Source organism: Contarinia nasturtii, unplaced genomic scaffold (assembly GCF_009176525.2).
Source record: "Contarinia nasturtii isolate CC-2019 unplaced genomic scaffold, AAFC_CNas_1.1 Cnas_scaffold_630, whole genome shotgun sequence".
Lineage (NCBI taxonomy): Eukaryota > Metazoa > Arthropoda > Insecta > Diptera > Cecidomyiidae > Contarinia > Contarinia nasturtii.
Window position 1 is genome coordinate 2,095,841 of NW_022197981.1, and position 17,743 is coordinate 2,113,583.

Here is a 17,743-nt window from a genome sequence, read left to right on the forward strand (position 1 = left end):
TCACGGTTGTATATTTGCAAAGCCCAATTGACTGTTGTCCTTGTCGAAGATAACGGTCATTTTCCGTTGAAAAGGGTCACCTAATAGAAAATCGGCTGTTTGGTATATCATCACTTGGAATCCAATGTCACAAGTTTGAGTTGTGCTCTGGGAGAAGAGAAAAAAAATAACACGTAGACCATGTTAAAACTATACAAAATAGGTGATTGAGACAATGAATCTGACCGAACATTCAGCAGAGACGTGGCAATAGCAGAGTTGTTATTGGTACCGAAGAAATGCTGCCCCTAGTGATTCCATATAAATTTTCAAGTGTTGCATATGAATACGCAGCATTTACAAGAAAAGTGACTGTACTTCCTCGGTACCTATAAAATCTCTGCGCAAAAGATAGCTATTTATTGAAATTTTTTTCAATCAAATAACTATTGTAAAGTATCTCTGCCAAATGCACATTTAAGTAAATTATACTACTAACATCTCGCAATCCTAAATAGTCGCTTGGCCTTTGGTGTTAGACAATTTACAATATACAATTGCCAATAGTTGTCGTAATGAGCACCAACTGTAGCCGCAATTGCATCCATACGATCGGCTGTTGTTCCGCTGATTCCCATTCCTGTGTCGAACATGGCTTGACATCCGTTTGGGCATAATGTCAATGTGGTGGCTCCAGCAGTGGTGACAATATCAACTCTGCTCATTAGTATTTGCCAAAAGCCAGGCATCGAAATCGGTTTCCAAAACTGAGCTTGATCATTACAACCACCGATACACATTTCCCCACCCGCACTACCCAATGTATGATAAAGTTTTGTACAGAACAGTCTTCGAACAATTTGACGCTGATTGAATAAATTGTCGATCGGTGTTGATAATTTATCTGTATCCGACATGACTTGGAAGCCAAAACCAAATATACCATCAAATGGATAGTTGAACATTTCGCCGGGTGCGAATAAACCTTCGCCAAAGATTTGTTGTTCAATTTTAAGCCCGGAAAACTTGTTAATTGAAAATAAAATTGTGTAATTCAATTGATGTTCATGGATGATGGCAAAATAATTTCAAATTACAGAAATATTATCTATATCACGAAGTCCTTCAGCTGCACCAGTCCCATAATTAATTCGAAATGGTCGGGGTATTGCAGCTACGAACGATTGTGATGCATTCGAATTGTATTTACTGTATTGATTTGTTTATTTGAAAATGCTTTTCTTCCAGTTTGAGAATTGTCTTACTTCGAGTTAATTTATGCTCTTCAGCGAGAACAGAAACTTACCATTTAAAACATCGCCGCGGGCATTAATCGACGGTACCCATATATCTGATTTTCAAATGCCCAAATTAAGCTAGTAGTATCAGTTCAAAAGTAAAGAGAAATATTGTCATCGAAATAAATTTACCTGATGAGCCGGTATCAACACTCATCCAAAACCATTGAGGCGGAGTGCCGATTGACATTGGAAATACATAATGAATCTGATGTGTTTTGAATAATTAAATAATTTAAAGAATTTTTTATATCTATTTTGTATTGTCATACATACATTTCGATCATTCCACAGTGGGAAACAAGTTCCAGGTGGATATGATGCTGAAACAGCTGCCAGATTCACTGGCCTCCGAGTGGGCCTAAGCAACAGAAAATTTGATTCATTTAATTTGAAATCTGCAGCAAAATGGAAATTATACCTAATGTTCACGGTTCCATTATTCACCCCATTTACTAATGGCACACTAAAAATAGAGCAAACGACCGCTTGAGATTTATCCGCCATATTTATTTGTCTGTTTGATATACTGAAATCTATTCGATATTCAAGTGAAATTTGTCCTCTTGTGACAAATTGGAGATCTTAGAGCGGACAAAATTCAATATTTCAAATTGATATTCATCCGCGGCGAGTAAATAGCAGTTTTGTGTCCGGATAAGTTGCAATATTTCAAATTGAATACTTTCCGCGAATCAAAACTCGAGCGAACACCATAAAATTTATTTTACAAAGTAAACAGAAACACGATTTACTTAACAAAATTCACAGGAGCTGGTTGTTCAAACAATAAAGAAAACAATTGAAAAACCAGCCACAATGCATTCATTTTGATAAAACGATTATCAAAATATTCAGATTTAAAAAGATTCAACACGGCAATGTCACTACTATAAATTTCAGTTGTAATTGATTGCACAATTAAAATCGTCAATTATTTATATAGTCGTATGAAACCCATTTTTTGTATGAGAATAAAATTGTTTATTATTCGTAATAAGCTGAGTAAACTGAACTTTGTTCAACAGATGAATTTGTGCCATATCCTGGGATTTTTTTAATTCATAACAATCAATATGAAAACTGTGAACTACTTTATATTGATTTTTGTCAATTAACAAACATTTTGTATGAAAACTGTCAGCCAAGCAGGGGTCAAATTGCCTAGAATTGGAGCAGTCATTTTGAGAAAATTAAACAGTCATTTTGAACATTGTGTCAATTCAAGAACTCCTTCATCCAGGACACTCTATTGATGCAAAGACGCTTAGTTATTAACGCCATCTAGTTCTGTGGGAAAAGAGTCTTCACTTCACACATACGTTTTAATGAGCTGATTCACTATGTTACGCAGAGATGGTGCCAGTGATACGTATTTTGCGGCAAACCAGTGATCTAGGATAAAGTATCCCAACTTAAAAAGTTGATTATGGCTTTTATTTCAAAAAAAAGTCATCAATGTAAATTATTTCTTTCAAGTTTAAGTCAATGAAGGCAATTTTGTTTTGAATGCAGTTCAACCAACTCATGACATTGTTCAAATTAACTATAGTTACACGGTATGTACCTGAATTAACAATGACGCACGGGTGGTGCTAAACAATTGTTGTAGATAAATATTCATACTATGAAAAATATTTTATTGCAATTTTTTATTAATTACGTTATGTTCTGTCGTAGATTCAATCTATTTAAATTGAATCGAATTAAAAACATGTTTTTTAGGCCTAATAAATATTTTAATTTCGAAGTCAACACTTTCTTCGTTTTGTTTTCGTTATATTTTCATTGTAAAAAAAAAAGTTATTTGTCGCTTTTACCGTTTTTTGGTTGCCAAAATTAAAGAAAGCCAATTGTGAATGAACAGTACGAGATAGTGAAAGTCTAGTGTATGGTACATTTTATTATTCGTGCTTATACACCACTTCTAAATTATAATAGATGACGTTGTACTCCAATTGTCTCCTTCGTTCGTTGCACGTTTTATCAGCGCCGCTGTCGTTGCTGTTGCATAAAGCAGTGAAATCACAGCATACATAAATAGTTTCATCGTGCTTCGCATTTATTACTCGCAGGACAAACGAAAATAATGGTGCTCTATAGTGCTTTTGGTGTTGGTCGATTGTTTCGGCACTATATTACATTGCTTGTATTGCTGCTGCTCACTGCTACTGTAACTGATGTTGTGGCTGATGTACCATCACTACTGATGTTGTTGTTGTTGTTTTTGTTTTGTAAAGGGATTTGATGTCGCATGATTATGATTTTATATTACGCCTTAATCTTCCTCTCTCCCTCACTTTATATTTTCTTGAGTAGATTTTTTTAATCATGCTTTGTCTGAAATCGCACTAAATGTGCTGTGCTGAGCATACGCTTTTCTCCATCTAAATAAATACTATGTACATCACAAAATTTTGTATCGGGTGTTCACATATTTCTATTCACTAATTGCTCTGAGCACTTTTAAGCTTTTCATAATAATAACGACAATAAGAGGCAGAACAGAAAAAAATAACACACACACACACACTACTCTGAATGAAGAAATAAAAAATAGATCCGACACAAAGGAAATTAAAGCAGTTGAAAGAGAGTTTTAAAATGTTGTTTATAATCATATTCCGGATACATAGATTTTACACATATAGAAAAACATTTTTGAACGTGATATACGAAAAAAGATATATGCATATCACCGCACTGCAATGCGAACCGGCTTCATGCCTTTTGAAATATATATTGTATATATGGGAGAAAGAAAGAGATTTAGAAGATAATTTTCAAAGGATTTTAAAGCAAAAGACAGCAATTATTATCGTTGCATTCATTTTATCAAACATTCAAATGGCGATTCACACATTTTCATTCAATGAAATTGTTTTTTGACCATGGGACCTCTTTTGCGTCAAATTTAAAAACACTAATTTTTTTACAAAATGTTTAAGTTTGTTAATGTTTCATGAAGAGTTAATTCTCCAATTTAATGAATTAATCTTTAAAGAAACGATGTTTTTTGTCTGATTTTTTAAGTCAATCGTAGAAAGTACTTTTCCGATAATATTACAATTGAGCTCAAATCACTTTTATATGTTGAACATACAGTGTGTATCTTTGTATCCATCTACAGAACTTTGACTGGGTTCCTCCATTATTCCTGTACCAAAACAGTCAATAAGTGAGATATCTAGTGAAAACGAAAATCACTACAAATGTCTGGACAAATACTATCCTTCAAACGTTAGCTTAAATCCAATCATTGGGTCATAGTCAATGATACTAATTCCCAGTTACTACTCCTACTCAGATACCAATTCCCAGTTTTTTTTTCTTAGAATGCAAAAAACGGAGTTTAAAGGACGCTACTGGTCAACAGCTAAAAAGATTTGGTTTAACACCTCTCTCGTTCTGAAACAAGTAATTGCTAAGTGTATATGGGAATACACATTTTCATGCTGATGCTACTAAAAATATTATGCAACATATTTGGAAATCTCGATAAAGAAAAATCATTCAGAAATTCACCTTAGCGATAGTCATAATTTGTTCAAAGTTTAATTCTCCACTTGAAATTTGTTTCTATTCAAAATGGGGCAAATTCTACACCCATTTATTTATATTTAAAGCAAGTCGAAGAGAACGCCAATATTTCATTAAAAAACTAAGAGAACGAATCAATCAAAGAGCTTAGAATTTTCTAAGACAATTGATATCTGAAATACCTATTTTTGATACATTTATAATCTTATTGCAGTTAGATTTGAATCAATTTGTATCATTTGTAGCCAATGTATGATATTGCACTAATTAAATATTTTATATCTTCCATACCAAAAGGAGCACACAAAATATAAAATTGAAGAAGTTGGAATATTCTTAAGTAAGTTTCATGACTGTGCTGTTGGCAATTGAATTTAATTTTATCACTAAAACAATACTTAAAATCAATATCAGTCTTTCAATAAATTATATTGAGTATATCTTAATAAAATGTACCTTTTCAGAATTTCATTTAAAAAAAATGAATGCAACGAATATTGTTGAAGAAGTAGGTTTTAAGGGATATTTTAACTAGATTTAATATAATATCAGCTTACACTGTTAAGCCGGAAATACCTATTAATGTCTTCTATGTAAATCAGTAGTGTGCGGAGAGGGGCTTACCCCCCTGTGATTTGGATGAGAATTTTTTTTTCGTGAAATTTATTCGAATTTGCTAGGGTTTTTGATTCAAAAAGTGAAGACCTTTTCTTTTTTTTAGCTCATAAATGTAGAAAATTGAGAAAAATTCTTCAATTTGCTATGGTTTTTGGCTCCGAGAGATTTTTTCCGATTTGCTAGGGTTTTTCGCGGATAAAATTCTTTCGATTTGCTAGGGATTTTCGCCTAAAAAGGGACTTCCAAAAAAAAAAAAACGAAAATGTGTCTAATTTGCTAGAGAATTTCTTGTTTTTGGAAAATCACGCCCTGAAAAATTTTCCTCGCACACTACTGATGTAAATGATGTAAAATATCCGTAAGTATAAGTAATTAAGAAAAAATTACCGTGTCCATTGGAATCATTGCTATTCACCAGGTACGGTTTAAAAAAAACCTAAAAAAGAGATGTAAATATCACAAAAATATGAAACAACATGTTTTAAATTTTTTCATTCTTTCGATAAAAATGGTTGTTTGTTTTAATTTGTTTCCGTTTTCTCTCTATGTACAATTGATAAATCAATCCTTTCTTCATTTTTGTTTAGCATTTCAATGCATTTTGCATCACACTATTAAATGAAAAACAATTTAAATATTTTGTTTGATTTGTAAAATAGATTCTGGCTATACATGATTTGCACATTACAATCTCAAGTAATTCATTTCATAATATTATAATTATTGATTTTTATTTCGCACTCTTCGTTTCTCGTTTTTTTTTTTCAAAATCCCATAAAAAAGTTGTTTGACAAAAATATTTCAAAAAAAAAAAACAATAATATTCCATTAGTATCCGCGACGGAAATTCCGTTTCATATCGAATAAGTTTATATTATATCGTCTTTCCCATATGTGTGGATTGGCATTTATGTGAATTGTATGTACAATATTAAATGCCAACAAAAAAAAATGTATATTTAGATAAATGTTTTAACAGTTTGCTGTAAAATTCCCATGGTCCGTCCCTCGGATGGTGTTAATCACAGTGCATCGAAGAATTGTTAACGTCTTTGATTCCAAGGGCGACGGGTTCATAATGTAAATCCATTGATTTCTATATATTTGGCGCTCATTTGACTTTCCTTAATATATTATTCATATAATATTCACTTTCCTTGCTTGTAAGATCGTGAGCGTTTAGAAATCGAATATATAAAATGTCCAATCAATGTTCATCACTTTGTCTAATAACACAATCCAGCACATATACACACCTGAGTGTGTTTTTTTCTCATTATTTGTGGTTCGCATCATTTGATGCAATGCGTAAATGTGTACGTTTGTCAATGTGATTGGTGTTGTTATTTGAGCTGATGTAATTTGATGGCGATGTAATGCCAATAATGCTGCCATTGCTGTTCCCATGATGACCGTTTTGTTTTTGTGACGATGACGATGAAGATGTCATCGGTTGTGATGATGTATTGTGATTGCTGCCACTTTTATGATTCGAAAGTGATGAATGTGACTTTGATCGTTTGCCGGACGATGTGCTTGTATTTAAATGATGATTTGGTTGACTTGCTGCTTTCACCAATGATTGATACACTGATAGAACTTTTTTTGTTGTATCATAGTTTCGATTATTGATTTTTTGCGGTCGAATTATGCTCTTGAGACTCTCAAGCAACCGATCTGTTTCAAGTAGTTTTGGTAGATTTGGTTTCAATGTACGTGTTCGAACGCGATGTATCACCGGCATCACTGAATACGAATTGGTTGGATCGATGGTTGGACGTGCAATCAATTGAATATTCTGTATATTGGGTCTGCGTAATATCGCATATCTTTGATTACCAGCGGCTGTAGTCATGGTCGCCGCACCGCTTGGCAGTAAAACGATCTGTCCATTCGTGCTTGTTGCAATCGAATTAACAAAATGCACGGGCTTTTTGAATGCCACTTTTGCGGCTGTTGCTGTGGCTGCTGGTCCCACCACTGTATTTGGACTTGTGCTTGTGTTTGTGGTCGTATTTGTATTGACATTATTTGTAACAATTGTCGTACTATTTGTATTATTTAGTGTGACATTTGGTGCAGCAACAACACTTGCTACCGTTGTCTTCACCGGGCTATTCACATTATTTACACCACCAGTATTGATGGCATTCGTAATGGTTCCAAAGCTTGGGCAACCAATTATATTCGCCCGATTCACCATTATTGAACCATTATTACGCAGTGCAATCATATTATTTGCTGTAAATGTGCCATTATGCTGTTGCGTTTGGATGCGATGGAATATTTGCTGTTGGATTTTTTTCGTTGAATCAACTGAATGCTTAACGTGCACCACACCTCGGCCACGGGCCATATTAAAGTGATTTGATGCGATTGCTCTTGGTACATTTGCACATTTTGACGATGAAAAACGTGGTGAAGACGGTAATATTGGATTATTTGCGGCTGTCACCGGCACTGTTGGAATATCATCATCGCTCCAATGATTTTCAATGGAATTCTCCTTTTCACGTATGCGACTCGATTCGTTCGAGCTACTTCGATTATTGTTACTATTGCTGTTACTGTTACTATTTGAATAATTGGAATTTATCATTCGAACACCTTTGCCACGCAAACATTTATACACCATATCCAATAAGAAGCTCTCATTTTCACCAATCGGTACAGACGATATTAGATTTTGATTTGCCTGATGTTTTGAATTATCATTTATATCATTCGCATCATTCGGTTGCACCGGAACCGATGCATTTTGTGTTGATACATTTCGATGGTCTGCTTCCGATAGAATCTGAAAAGGATTTTTGCGTTAGAATGAAAATACTGTTTGGACACAAAACAGAAAATAGATCGTATTACCTTTGTTACGTTCACCAAATCTGTCAAATTTACCACTGGATCATTCGATAGTGTCATCGCTGTCAATGGTTTTTCAGCTACTGGCGGTGATTGTGTTCCATTTAGTCGCTCTGAATCCGAACGATGATGACTTCGACTTGCCTGTAGAAATAATCAATTTGGTTTTTTGAAAATGTTTATTTATTAAAATGAAGAAAAATTTAATTTTTTTTATTTTTGCTCAGAGCTATTATGAGCATCGCTGATGTTCGGGCACTTTTCTTGTAATTGCTGCTCTTTATTTCCGGTGCCAATAACAGCTCTGGTCCTTTTATTTTTCTGCGAAAAAAGTATTAAGAAATGGATATCAATCTTACGTGATGTTTAACGCTAGTGTCGTTGTTAAGCTCCTTTGTTGGTGTTACTGGATATATTGTGCCATTTTCTTTGTCCGAATTTCGATTGGTGGTAGCATCTGAATTGCGCAACACTTTATATAAATCGAAATATTTATCATGAAAATCAGAAAAAAGTGTGCAAATTTTGTGAAATGGAATTCATTATCACAAGAAAGGTGAAAATATTGTAAATAACATTTTAACTCACCATTATTATTGTTGGTCGCATCGTCCTCATCGTCATCAATGCAAATAATATCCGATCGCGGTGCACCGATGAGAATATTTGATCCGAAACTGTTTGTTGCTTTCTTATTTTGACTTGAATTCGGTTTCAATAGAGTTTGACTAACGTCGTTTGGTAATGGTGATGCAGCCGACGTGCCTTTTGTTGTTGCTGTTGTATCCTTTGCGCTTTTCGAATGATTTGAATTCGTTTTACTGTCGTTGGTTCGTTTTCGTTTACGTTCTGCATTGGATCCATCGTGTGACCGTTTTGTGCTCGATTTATTTTGTGTTTGCGAATACGATTGGCTACTATTGCTATTATTCAGTAAATCAGCCTCATAATTGAAATTGTCAAAATTTTCCCAAAATGTCATATCAAGTCCATCTCCATTATCATCGTTTATTAATTCGTTCATTTGCATTGTATAATCACCGAGACTGGCCGCCAATGATGCCGATGAAGTCAATCCGCCCACAGTTGAGGTCAAATGACTGTTCGATGCATTTGATGTAGCTGACTGCATTGCCGACAATGTACTTGAAGTATATAGGTCACCAATTTGCGATCCATTATTTGAACGGTCATCGGGGCTTGGTGTAAATGAAATTGCGTTGCTAAGTTTTCGATGTTGTGTAATTACATCTGAGTATGTGAAGTTTGGTGTGGTCGACGCAGATACCGTTGATGCTGTTGCATTTTGCGCCGTCGTCGTACTACCACTTGGCGATGCCGTCGACGCCGATACTGACGATAGTACCGACGGCAGTGAATGTGTTCCATTCAAATGTTGTGATGATGTGGAAAACGCCGTACTATGATCACTATTGTAGTTTCCCAACGTTGATTGATTGCTATTACTTGAGAAGCTTCGTCGTTCCATATCAAAACTGGACGACGAATTACTGTCGCCAATCGATTCCAACAATTGATTTCCATTATCTCCTGCTGCGTATGTTGTCTATAAAGAAAAATAAAAACGACCATTTTAATTGAAATCTTATATTCCGAGCTGTGTGCGTGTGTATTAATTGAACATTGGCGTACCTGTTTACTAGTTAGTAGTTTATGTGTTTCTTTGGCATTGTTTTTATGATCGGCCAATAGTTGATCAAATGGTTTTGATCGACCGTCGACATTTCGACGCAATGAAATTTGATGTGTTTTACATGTTAACGATCTTGTGCACGGTTTCATATTACCTATTCGAACGCCACAATGTTTCTCCGGATCATATTCACGATCTTTAACTGGCAGTACCTTACGATTTCGCTTATTACCGCTACCACTCCCTGACGTCGTTGATGTGGTTGTGGATAATTTTGATAAACTAATTGGTGAATTACTATTTGATGATGAACTATTATTAGCAGCATTGGTGATCTCTGCAAAACCATTTCCGAAATAAAATCAATAACGAAAAATAAAGATTTCATTAATCATGTATTATTACTGAACAGCCCGTATATAAATATCGAACGAGAAGAAAACTGGTAAATACTATAACATTTTCCAGTTTCCTTTCGAAATCATTTTTTCCAAGAGCCCAATACCGCATGCATTAGCAAAAAATCAGTTTGAACATTTACATACAAAACCAATTCGACCAAAAAATTCACATATCTGTATAACCAATTTCATAAATTGTTTTCAATTTTCGTTCGTATGAAGTTGCAATTATAAAATTAGTTACAGATTTTGCGGGTCCATATTGGGGTCGAATATTGATTATTTTTTCCTTCAATAATGTCGCTATGTGGTGACTCTTGGATAAAATTTTGTTCAAAGTCAATTTTCTATTCAGTAAATATTCTCGATAAATTTAAAAATCAAATATAGAAATATATCCCCAAAAAAACTGTGAATCCCACATAATGGATTGCCCAATTGAAAAATTCAATAACCAAAAAAAAAAAACTTGAATCCCAATCACCAAATGCACTTACCCGTTGATGAATTGATTGGCGTTGGTGGTGCCATTTTCGATACATTTAATCGATTTGAAAATTCTGTGGATAATGCTGAATCGGTGGCTTGTGGTGTTGATAAACTGTTGTTTGTGAGACGATTTATCGTTTGACTGCCCGTCGTTGGCAATATGATACCGATCGTTGAACTGCCCTTTGATGGGATTCGTAATTTACTACTTGGCGCTGGCACAATTTTCGAACCGTGGATTCGTTTAACATGCCGCATAATACCCTCTGGAGCCATTATGTGATTACATTGATTGCACAACACCATTGGACCCGGATCGCTCGGTGACACACCGTACAAATTGCAATCCGTTAAATCTAATCGTTGTACATCAGCTATACGTGCCCAAACAAACCAAACAAAACAAAACTATTAACAAAAATTCGGAATTAAAAAAAAAAGCAATGTTTTTACCTGTTGATCTAGATGGTTGATGTGTGCTGTCTATGTCGAAATCTGTTCCAGAATTGTAATCCAATGGTTGTGTTCATGATGGTGAAGGGAAAACAAAAAGAAAACCGTGTTTACCAAGAGGTCAAACCCAAATAGTAGAACATGATGATGGCAGTTCATAGCCACACAAGACTCACCTATCAAATTGGCTACATGCTTTTGATAGTACGACCACGATTTGCCTCGCATCGAATACAAGCTTATGGAGGCTTGTGCCGAATGTTTACTATGTGCATTCATGTTTATGTCTTTTCTGTAAACTCTGTGTTTTTTTCTTGTTTATTATCTAAATGTCGACGATGATAACGACGACAATGTTATTTTTACTCCTTTTTCTTTGTTGTCACGTTTGTGTTGTCACTCGCACACCAAACCTGCCGCGGGTGTACTGTGCAATTCGTTGAATTTTCAATAAATATTGAATTAAGTTATACGGCAAATTTACAACTTAAAAAAACGCATAATTTGGAGAGACAGGAAGATAGAAATCGCATATGATCCCGATAATAATTCGTTTCGTATTCTCTTTTCCTTCTCTCCGTATTTTAAATACAATATGTATCGGGATTTCACTTTTGGCTACTCTGTCTTTTGTTAGTCATTTGTTGACTTTTTTTAGTTTATTTTTTTTTTGTTTATTGCTAAACAACTCAATTGGAATTTTCAGATTTAAATAGCTTGGCCGTCGTTCTATTTATTTTGGCTCTTTTTTCTTGTTACTTCTTTTCTTTTAATGAAACACTATATGCTTTTTAGTTATTCAATAATGATTTTGATCTCAAGTTCATTTAGTAAAAATTTAATATTTATATATTGATATATAAATATAAAAACACGCATACCCAGACACCGTTGAAAAGTGCGCGGTTTTTGTTTTGTTCTGGTGGTGTTGTGTCTGTCTTTCAATTTCGCGTTATGCACATATTATTTCCGTCATTTTTACATTGAACATCATTTTCATTTCATCAATTGACAAATAATTCATATATTTAACAAAAATTTCCGTTTCACAATGTTGCTACGATCATCTGGCAATTTTCGGAGACATCATTTTTGTGTGTTATAAAACCTGCAATAAAAAAAATAAAAAATAAAAAATAAAATACACATTAAATTATTGTAAGATTTCATTCCTTCATACTTGATTTCAATGAGAATTTGGGTTTTTCATTCAATAAATTGACAATTATGCAATATAAAATGGAATCACTTCCGCTAATCGCATTGATTGTTTTTTTTTCGTCAAATTTCATTACGTGAAATGAAAAGAAAAAAAAACGTGTCGCACCAAATTTTATTAACAAAAAAAAGAGCACTGGACTTTTTGTGCAAAAATTCTCATTCAGCATAAATTGAACGAACACACACGACTCCATTGTGCAATTGTTCAACGAAAATTTCAACTAAAACAACAAAATTCGGCACCTGCAATTTAGGTATACAATATGCATTCGAAAAGTATTTTTTTGGTGCAATTTTATTTTAAGGCGAATAGTTGAATACAGACACAACAAACAACAACAAAATAATAATGTTGTTGTTTTTTTTCGACACTGCAATCACTGATTTCTATACACAAATGCTCTCTCACTCTTGCGATTAAATCATGCAAGATTTTTAATTAAAATTGAAACCAACATGACAGTGACATTGGACGGGGGTTTTCTATCAATTTGAACGCAATCTCCGTATATTACAACTTGATTGAACTATTTGTTATGATGAGCATATCGTCGTTGTTCCTTTTCTCTCTCTCACTCTCAATTGTATTAATCTCATTAATAGTTGTTGTTTTTTTTTTTGCATTGTCTATGGAACATTGCACACAGGTTTTACTATTTTAAGCTCCATAGCCAACCAATAATGAGCACACAAATTGAGTAATTATTTGAATAAATTTGTGCTTTTGTTGGACGTGTGTGTGTTATTGTCGCCAAACAGCAGTTAGATGCAGTATTTCTTATATCCTCAATGTGTTTGAGATAGTCTACGCATCAATATCCAATGTATATTTATTTGTAATGCACAAAACTATGCCATTTTCCGTAGTCTAAATAGCAAATATTAGCGGACACGGATTTGTGCTGCAAATGCAACGTGTGATAGTGGAAAAGAGTGCAAGCACTCCACACAAAATCTAACCAATCTAGATTGAAGAGTCCATTTAATGAAATTTAAATTACCAAAAAGGTGTTGTGTTTTGTTGTTGTTATTGATGTGGACGATAAAAAAAAAATTCTCTCTTTTAATCTGTCGATTGTTTTTCGCCAAATCAAACACAGTGTTTGATTCTATACACTTTTACTTGGTTGCGTTCTTCATTTTTTTCTGCTTTTCGCATTAAAATTGTATTTTACTTTTTGGGTTCGAACCACAATGAAAACCTATATATTTTTACAACTTTGAATTTATGTTTTATAGTAAAACACAACAACAAAGCACATATACACACACACGGATGGACATGTACATACAAAGAACGAGATACACCGATACACAAGCGCGCACGGATTTACACGCATCCGTCTAAATGTACATATCAAAATTTAAAAAAAATACAATAGCGAGTGTGATATGGTATGTGGTTAAAATTCGAATAGAGCATATACAAGCACATGCAACACGAGCGAGCATGACAGTAGAGCTCACATACAAACGCATCCACCAAAATGTTTTTCTTATTAATAAAAGAAAAAAAGAATTTCTCTGCATTTCACACATATGGGAAAGAGAGAAACCAGCCGAAAGACATACAATGAAACGAGTTCGCGCGCGCGCGTGAAAAGGAGAGAATATGAGATCCATTTTTCTTTTCGCTCGATCAATGTTGTTTTGTTTGGATGGCGAAGTGTGCGCGCGTATGTATGTGTATCAATTTGATTGTGTATGTATGGCCAATTCAAGATGTCTGAGTGCGAATGAAATAAGCACGAGTTAAATGCATGTACGATTTTCCAATGTTCACCTGTATGTATTGACTCAATACTATTGAGCGAACAACACCGACATTTGCTACGATCGTCGACGACATGCTGACACATGGATTCTTGGTCGCACACATATTCACATAACGCACACATACATTGAACATCGGACAGAATAAGACCGTGTTTCTCATTCGAACAACAAATCAGCGCCATAATGAATTAAATGCCATAATATTCATCCGAAACCTACACAGACAATACGTATGCATGCATGAATATTGATAAGTCAGGGTGTATTTGAATTTCATTTTAAACTTCGAACAATTGCTTGCGAATTATTGATTAGGTAATTTGGTAACCAAAAAAAAAATACGAAACATTCGTCGGTGTGTTTGAAGAGTATTTGAGACGGAGAAAATGAACGAATGAATTTTGCATAAAAATTGCATAAACGAATGAATTTTTTTGAAAGAAATTTTCACATTGAAAATTACTCAATGGACTTGACCATCAATAAGAATAAATTACGAGCGAAAAAAAATGGAGGCTTAAATATGCCCTGAACATCGAAAACATACAATGACGTAAAGTTTTGTATTGACTGTATCGTCACATGTAAAAAGAAAAATATACACACATGAATACACAGAATCCATATCTATCGCACACTCATACAAACAAAAACGCACACGCATACATATTCATTCTGTTTGATTCTAACGTGTGTTCAAAAACGAACACACAATTCAAGCAATTGTGCATGTAAATTCACGACTATGAATATCTGCACACATACATCGGTGAACCGCAGAAGGCCTACGATTGAATTAGACACCGTCAACAATTTTTATTGTAACATGAAAAAAAAAAATTTTTTTCGAGAATTGTAGAACTCAATATTTTTTATTTGGTTTTTAAAAAAACCAAAGTGAGAGAAATGGTTTTGAAAATGTTATGGAAAAAATGATGGTCATTTCATTTTTGATACTTTATTTTGTAGAACTAAACAAGGAATAAATAGTTCGAATGAATGTGTTAAAATTTAAGCTGAATAAAATCCAATGGATATTAGTTAATGATAATGGCAGAAAAAGAAATTAAACATTATATAGAGAAAAAAAAGTATATAAATAATGGCAAACGAATGTTTGACATATCCGCCATCGGCGATTTTGTTTTTGTTCGGCCAAATCAAGAAAAAAAGACCACAATAAATTCTCCATTCTCACAGACGAAAAATAAAAAGAAAGAATTGACTCAATAGAATATGGCTCTCTCATAATTCATTTGCGATATTTTCGTTTCTTTCTTTTTAAATTCGGTCTTAGGCGACAGAGTTCAATTGTGTTTCTGTCATGGAAAGCGAACTTGTGATGTCGTTTCTTATTTCATGGCTCCCACAAAAAAAAAAAAAATTGCTCAGTTTTCGATGTGTATTTTTTTTGTTCAATTTCATAAAAAAATATATATTTCTTTTTTCTCCTCACATCTCATCAATCATTGGTATTTGTGTGGAGCATTGTAATTGCATTAATAAAAAAAATGAATAAAAAGAAGAAAAAAACATAACAACAACCTAGTAATCGTTCACGGTAGTTCAAGTATACATATCATTTTTTTATTTATTTAATTTTAATGAGAACTTTTTTTTTCTCCTCGCTGATATGTGTGAGTTGTTTCGCATTTGCAAAATTAAAATCAAATAAAACATTATCGAAGAGACGAAATCAAATCCCACAATGGCAACAACAACAACAACAACAATGAAACAAAAAATAATACAACACGATTTTTATTTACAATTTATTATTTTTTTGTCATCTTTTCTCTTGTGTGTGTGTGTGTGTGTCTTTTTCTCTTTCACCTTTTTATTTGATGTATTTTTTGTTGTATCGCGCAAGAGAAATAGAATGAGAAAAAAATCCAAAGTAATTTATTTCGGTATGTATTTCGCTCGTAATATATTAAACGCAGCTTTTCCTGTTTGACGCCGATGGCAGCAATAATTTCTTGCCCGATTTTCTAGATTTTATATCCAGAAATATTTATATATCTGTGTCTCTTTCTCTTTTTTTTGTATCTCGTTTAATTCTTTTCGCTAAGTAATTTTTTTTTTTTTCAATAAAAAAAGCCCGCTTTTTGTTCGAAAAAAAAAAAATACAAGAATACAAAAAATGAAACTGTTTTGCGAAAAAAAATTTAAAAGAAAAAAAATAGTAAACTATTGCAGATGCTGAGACAGAGAGAGAGTGAGAGCTTTGAAAAATACTCGATGATTTTACCTACTCAATGTATGATTCGTGTATGTAGAAAGTAATAAAATTGCTGTTTCTCAGTGCTGTGCCTTTGTTGCCTTCGTTTTGAGTGTGTCTCTTCTTTCTTCGTCTCTCTTTGCTTTTTGTTTCACGTCTGTCGATTAAGTTTCCGTTCACTGTGTCGCACAGCTTCTAAATATACACATCCACTTACTGTTACTTGCGGAGCGCTGTGCTCTGGCTCTCTTCTCACCACACTCACTTTGTTTGTATACAGAACGATACGACGATGACGACGACGTCAACGACGAAGAGCGAATACGCACACTTCGCACAAAAGTGCATGGTGTTTCTGTTCGTTTCGTGTTTGACATTTTGTTTTCTCTTCCATTCGGACCAAGACATCTGTCAATGTCATCACATGCATACAAATGTGCACGCACACATCGATGTAACGGAACGCGAACGGCATACGGTTGTTTTTGTGTGCGCCATTTGATTGTGTGAGTGTTGAATACCATTTGTTGTGACTATGACATGTGGTTCATTTATACAAACTACTATTGACATTTGACACACGCATACTTGTGCACGACAAGCATGTCATAGACAGTGGTGCCATTCATCGTTTGCATTGCTTTTCATTTCAACAACATAAAATGGCAATCGTGTACATCATCTGTAATTGATTATTTTGCCGCACGGTCTATGCTCTGGTGGAGGAATAACAAACACTTTATATTTTCACCAGATGTGCTGCATGTGCTCACCGATCATCGATTTTATGTACCGCAACAAATACAAATTATACCTCACACTCAAGAAATTTTTTCAAAAATTCGATTTAACATGCTACTTTTTTTTAAATTGTTTTTTTTTTTTTCATTGAAAAAAGAAAAACCATAAATTTTTTTGTGACATTTAATTTCTAAGAATATTTTCATTTCCAAAATAATCAAATAACTTACATTTAATAAAATATGAAATTAAAGTTGCTTTTTATGTGACCAATAAACCCGTGTTCAACGTATGAATATTTCGTTTCAAATGTCGAATTCTCTGCATTATCGACGAAATCATTTATTCGAATTTTCATTTCATTTCAACTGTTTACGCGACATCTGTTGCGTTTACCATAACCGTTACATTTTTGCTTAAGTACTGATGTTTTTTATATTTTCTTCCATTTTGGCAGCGAGCAAAAATTATGAGTATTGATTGCAAAAAA

General features: G+C 33.8%; 2 protein-coding genes across 6 annotated transcripts; both read right to left on the reverse strand.

Annotated features, from left to right (window-relative positions):
• Positions 1–1,784, reverse strand: LOC116340310 (pepsin A-like). The gene is made up of 7 exons (XM_031766746.1): positions 1,699–1,784; positions 1,554–1,638; positions 1,410–1,485; positions 1,286–1,330; positions 1,077–1,153; positions 528–1,004; positions 1–147 (listed from the first exon to the last, which is right to left on the reverse strand). Exons 1-7 carry the CDS (start codon positions 1,782–1,784, stop codon positions 1–3), a joined length of 993 nt encoding a protein of 330 aa, XP_031622606.1.
• A 4,130-nt stretch (positions 1,785–5,914) lies between these two features.
• LOC116340073 (hybrid signal transduction histidine kinase A-like) lies at positions 5,915–16,845 on the reverse strand. Of its 5 annotated transcripts, XM_031766265.1 has the most exons (10): positions 13,517–13,774; positions 12,176–12,402; positions 11,471–11,721; positions 11,295–11,336; positions 10,850–11,215; positions 9,951–10,288; positions 8,886–9,864; positions 8,657–8,769; positions 8,301–8,441; positions 5,915–8,232 (listed from the first exon to the last, which is right to left on the reverse strand). In XM_031766265.1, exons 3-10 carry the CDS (start codon positions 11,571–11,573, stop codon positions 6,712–6,714), a joined length of 3,603 nt encoding a protein of 1,200 aa, XP_031622125.1. In that variant the 5' UTR covers positions 11,574–11,721; positions 12,176–12,402; positions 13,517–13,774; the 3' UTR covers positions 5,915–6,711. The 5 variants fall into 5 exon arrangements, with proteins under 5 accessions (XP_031622125.1, XP_031622122.1, XP_031622123.1 ...); XM_031766262.1 differs by lacking the exon at positions 13,517–13,774 and adding an exon at positions 16,547–16,845 and having other exon boundaries at positions 11,471–12,402; XM_031766263.1 differs by lacking the exon at positions 13,517–13,774 and adding an exon at positions 16,543–16,845 and having other exon boundaries at positions 11,471–12,402.
• Between the last annotated feature and the right edge of the window lie 898 nt (positions 16,846–17,743).